Source organism: Anthonomus grandis, chromosome 1, assembly GCF_022605725.1.
Source record: "Anthonomus grandis grandis chromosome 1, icAntGran1.3, whole genome shotgun sequence".
Taxonomy (NCBI): Eukaryota; Metazoa; Arthropoda; class Insecta; order Coleoptera; family Curculionidae; genus Anthonomus; species Anthonomus grandis.
The window spans coordinates 15,718,322-15,724,321 of record NC_065546.1 but is presented as its reverse complement, the minus strand read 5'-3'; the positions used below and the strand labels follow the sequence as shown (position 1 = coordinate 15,724,321).

At 32.9% G+C, this 6,000-nt stretch overlaps 1 protein-coding gene across 1 annotated transcript in view; it reads right to left on the bottom strand.

Annotated features, from left to right (window-relative positions):
* Window positions 1-333: 333 nt before the first annotated feature.
* Window positions 334-6,000, bottom strand: part of LOC126744971 (uncharacterized) — a 320,592-nt gene continuing 314,925 nt past the window's right edge. Inside the window, 1 exon segment of the mRNA XM_050452602.1 lies at window positions 334-890. Coding sequence (XP_050308559.1) covers window positions 814-890 — 77 coding nt within the window. The 3' untranslated portion in view covers window positions 334-813.

Here is a 6,000-nt window from a genome sequence, read left to right as displayed (position 1 = left end):
TTTTTTTTAGATTTAAGTTAAGCATTCAAAATCGGTGCATAATAATTGAAATAAGCACCACTATATTTAATAATAAGAGAATGAAGAAAACTATGTCTGCGTTTTCCAATGTCCACTTCATTAGTACATTTGTGGTAATAGACCCTGGATAATAGGCTTATTCCTAGTTTTTGTGTGAAAAAATGGCTAATTAATTCAGAGAGGCCAGTAAGGATATCTGATTTATTACAAGGCCTTTTAGATTGCCTTTCAAAGGTATATATCCAGGTAGCTGAGAAGCTTATTGATTAAACTATGTAAATTACCTGTTAGGAATATCTTATAAATAAAACATTTTTGCTTTAACAAAATCACGTAACTATATTAAGGTAATAGTCTAAAACAAAAAAAATACAATTTACTAGCTAAAAAACCACAGCAAAAAATAAGGAAGAAATTCTAACTATAATAGGAGAAAGTCGAAATATAAAAATTTAACAAAAAATTAAGGCAGACTCGGTGTCTTATTGTAAAAGAAGAAAAAAATAAATACCAGTGCTTATTAAAAAAAAGGCAAAATACTTAAAATTAATAAAGGTTATTGTAAAAAACAACTTGGTAAATAATTCCTAGTTACTTATCAAGCAAAGGTTCTTTAAGAGATTTTTAGTTATTATCACATTCACAATAGTTTACATTATACAACAAACGTATCTTATAAAAGCACCATCCACGGGTGGTGTAGTATGATGACGTTAATCCTACGCAAAATAAAGTGTTTATAAATAAAATTTAAAATCACTGGAAATTTCTTAAGCTATCACTCTATATTTATTAGTAGCCTTTGATGTAGGTTGTCGATAAAATTTTCTTTTCTTCTTCGGAGAGGCCATTTTTAAGTGTCCTTCGTACTGAAAATAAAATAAATTTTATAATAAAGATATTTTTAATTTTTACTTATACCTAAATAACAAAAATATACTAGATACCATTTTCATATTTATTGGTACTTTGAAAAAATCTATATGTTCTCCAAAAACATTAAATGATAGATGACATAAATTTTTGATCTCTAGTTAGGAAGTTTTAGGAATCTTTACTATCGCTTTAGGACGATATTTTGTCGTATCACACTTGTCTATTCATTTAAGGTCATTAGGACATTGGAGTATTTGTCATAATATACAGGGTGTTTCAGAACTATGGGATCAAACTTCTAGGGGTTATTCAGTGCAACAGTAGAATCCATCTGAGTATAGGAACCCATGTCCCGAAATGTGTCACTAAGCCACTACGGCCCTAAGACGTGTCTAAATTTAGAAAGAATATTAATTACCTAAATAGGATCTAATGCATTTATTTTTACCTTTTGTATACATACATACATACATACATACATACATACATACATACGTGTATGATACCATCACAACAATTGTTCAAAATGTCTTCCTCCAACCTCAATACACCGCTTTAAACGCTGCACATGATTTCGGCGGACTACACTAAAAATTTGATACTCGTTTTGAATGATTTCAAATGCTGCTGTTATTTGCCCAATTAAGTCTAGCGCTGATTCTATTGGAGTTTCGTAGACTAAAGACTTTACATGTCCCCACAAGAAAAAATCGAGCAAAGTTAAATCGGGTGACTTAGGAGGCCAAGAAACTGCTCCACCTCTGGCAATCCAACGGTGCCAAAACTGCTGAGCCAAATACTCAAGTACTTGTACAGCAAAGTGAGCCGGCGCTCCATCATGCTGAAACCACATTTGCTGTCTAACGTTTAGTGGAACATTCTCAAGGAGTTCTGGGAGAACTTCCTCCAAGAAACGCAGATAAATAGGTCCTGTTAACCGTTCCGGTAGAAGGTATGGCCCAATTAATAATCATCAACAATGCCTGCCCATAGGTTGACAGACCAACTATTCTGATGTTTTCTTGGAAAAATTCAATTCATTCTTCGTCCCAAACATGGCTATTCCTACTATTAAAAAAACCGTCTCTTGTGAAAGAGGCTTCATCGGTCCACAAAACATATCGTAAAAAATTTGGTTGTGCAATGATGTGATCCAGAAGCCATCGACAAAATTGAACTCTAGGATGATTATCGGCTGCAGTCATACCTTGAACTTTCTGGAAGTGGTAAGGATGGAGTTGTTGCTCGTGTAGTACCCTCCAGACAGAAGCGTTACTCGTATTCATATTCTTAGCGACGTCACGTGTGCTATTTGATGGTTCATCGGCAACTCGCTGAAGCACCTCTTCTTCAAATTCGACTGTTATTACGGTTCGAGCAACACCAGTATCATGCATCTTGGTCTTAAACATGCCTGTCTCAGCGATGAACCGCAATAAACTTTTTGTGTCCAGGATGCTATCGTTTGGGATAACGTTCATGATACAACCGCGATGCTGCTCGTGCATTGCAGTTTGTTGCTCCATATGCCAAATGCATATCCGTCAATTCTTGATTGGTAAAGTTTTCCATTAGCAATAAATGTTTAAAAAATTGTAAGCTCTTAAATTTTTAAACATGACATTGAGAATTGACATTGATAAGCGTTGATTTTAAACAATTGTTGTTATAGTATCATGTACAGGGTCTTTCCCCATATATTGACCCTCCCCCTACAGGGGTAATGCGAAAAGTTAAAAAAAAATTTAATACAAAACTTTTGGGGTTTTACTTTAAATTTTTGAATCCGATGTCAACATTTTTTTTTTAGAAACGTCAAATTTAGACAGATGATCAGTTTTTTCTTATGGAACACCCTGTATATGACTTAATAGTTAAAAAGAGCCGAATTTTTTTATTTCAAATATATATAATTTAACTATGTTTTATTAAACCGTTTCGGAAATATCGGGCTCCAAACTTTAAAAAAATAATATATTGAAGATCTTGGTAGGCGCTGCATTGTTATTGTTTGACATTTATTAAAAAACAAATCATTCAGATGACATTGTCATTTCTTGTTTGTTGACCCATAAATGTTAAAAAATGCCGTACAGTGATGAAGAAAAATGTGACATCGGCCGTATATTTTATAAAAATAATAATAACGCAAATGCCGCCAGAGAGGAATATACGAACATATGAACCTTTCCTTTACGTCCCATTCCGGCAAAAAATACGTTTAAAAATATAGAACGAGCATTTTGCATCAGGAAAACTCTACGAAGAAAACGTCGGACAGCTCTTGTCGATCCAGAAGAAGAATTACATATTTTGCTATATTTCGAAGGTAGGTAAGTTTTTACTAATTTTTGAATACATTTAGATCTACGCTATCATGTTCAGGCCTTTGTCTTCCTCAAATTGCCCATCAAAAATGTTGAATTTCTTTTTAGAACACACAAATCATTCCATAGAAGATGCCAGAATTTACTTTGATCGATCGGCCATAAAAATGTATTCAACTTTAAAAAAGTATAAATATTTTGCTTATCGAATATTACCTAAACTTTAAGTGTAGAGCAAAGAAATAAACGGATGGAGTTTTGTCAAGAGATGCTAGTGCTAAAAAAAGAAGATAATAACTTAAAAAAAAAAAAATTGTGGCCGACGAGTGCACCTTTACAACCGCGGGCATTTACAATCGAAAAAATGTTCAATTCTTTTGGTCAAGAACAAACCCCCGAATAACAAGGGAAATTAAGTTTCAAGGGCGGCAATCTCTATATGTATTGTGTGGAATTTTAAATGACCAGGTCATAGGACCTATTTTTTATAACGGAAACTTGACGGGACAGAGATACCTAGAGATGCTTACTTCATCAAATTGAAGCTAAACTTGAAGATCTACCCATAAGGCAATACGAGCAAATAGTTTGGCATCAAGATGGTGCCCCACCGCATAATGTGTTACCTGTTTTGAGATTTTTAAATGATAGATATAACCTGTGGATTGGACGAACTGGGTCAATTCGTTGGCCACCAAACAGTCCAGACCTGACACCTCCTGATTCATTTCTGTGGGGTTACCTGCAAAATAAAGTTTACGAACAGGGAACTGAAAATGTCAAGGAGCTCCGCAGAAAAATTATTACTGCGATAGATGATATCAATCAAAATCATAGAGAATTTATAAGGAATACAATACACAAAATTGAGCAGGATTATATAAACTGTATTGATAATGGTGGTGGTCATATAGAGCAGTTATAGTTATAATTACGTCTAAATTAAAGTTTAACAATTGTTAAAATAATGTATCCTTATCAACAAAAAGATGCTAAATATCACCTTAGTAATAATAAATCTTCTGTTTTTATTGTTTCTACTCAATTCATTTATTTTTTTAACTTTTCGCATTATCCCTGTAGGGGGGGGGGGGCGGTCAATATATGGGGAAAGACCCTGTACAAAAGGTAAAAATAAATGCAGCAGATCCTATTTAGGTAATTAATGTATTTTATAAATTTTAACGCGTCTTAAGGCCGTAGTAGCGTAGTAACGCATTTCCGGACATGGGTTCCCATACTTAAATAGATTCTTCTGTTGCACTGAACAACCCCCAGAAGTTTGATCCCATAGTTCTGAAACACCCTTTATGAAAAGGAGCTAAAGTTTGAGAACTCTACACTTTCAATAGTTAAATGGTTGCTTGGGTTTGGTTAGTATCAATACTATATTCCACTAATTTTGCAAGCAGTTAATAATCAATTAATTAAAACTGAAACAAATACAGTAATTATTGTTGGGTTAGGCTAAGCATTAAAAATCAGTGTTAGTAAAATATCGATTTTTAAAAAACAATTGTTTGTAATTAATTGTAGATATTCCCAAAGTGTATTTTTATATAGGGTGTCTCAAAATATTATGTAATTAAAAAAAAAAAATAAAAATTTAATCCAATTTTTTAGCAAACATTATTTTAACCATTCGCCCTCTTTATCAACGTGTGTGTACAAAATATGTCGTTACAGTTTCTAAGTTAAATGTATTTAACGATTAGGAACAATCTCTTACCGTAAGATATAGGCATCAATTCAATAAAATCAAGAAACTTGAGGTGATAAATTAATATATTTTTTCTACCAAAATCAAATTTTAACTCTAATTGTTTTAACTGTTTTTTATTTAAAGTAGCTGCAACCAGTATAAATATATCTTGTTTATTATTTTTTTATGTAGAATATTCTTTTGGATTATTAAGAAACTCTGATATAGACCTGACATTTTTTAAAAATGTTATTTATATAAAGTATATTTTTGCAAATAGCTAATGAATTTTTTACTTTTCATAATATATAAATATTTACAGATCGTGTTTCCGTTCGTTACTTATAGGAAACCGCATAGAGGCGAAATTTTGCAACGTCGCGCATGCACGAGTACCTGCGACAGAGCACCGCCCCGGCCGACCCGAGGACGGGATTAGCATAGAGAAATGAATATTAAAAGAGTGTTCGAAAGATAGCCTAACCTGATCATCAAGTTCCAAACCTAAAAAATTTAGTTCGGTTAGACCGCATCGAGGGCCAATTTCTGCCATAATTGTCATTAGATTATCGATTTTCTTTCGTCCCTTCCCACCACCCACCTTCGCATCATCGATCGTCGCCATTGCTTATTCCTTTTTATTTTGGCGTCCATTGGGTGTGTCCTTTTGTTTTTTTCTCAACAAAAATAGTTAAAAATATAGCTTAAAGTCATTAAAGTATAATTTCATGATATAGAAGCTTTTTTGTTGTTTTATTGTATAGTTTCAGATCCCTAGGATGGAATAAGTGCAATTTTTTTTATCAAATAGTTTTCACCATATTGTAGGTCACCTAAAATTGTTGTTTACCATTTTAAAACTGCCCTAATAATGTTATCACCAGGAAAATTTATTTTTAAATGCAAGGCATCTACTTGTTCTAATACATACTGTTGACCTATTGAGGATTCATACAAAAATAAAATTTTCTTTAAATTTCCTGAAAGTGACATTATTAGGAGGTCCGAATGGATTAAAATACTTGGTTTAAGCCCAACGTCAACAAGGTGTTATTTCTGTCAAGACCATTTTGA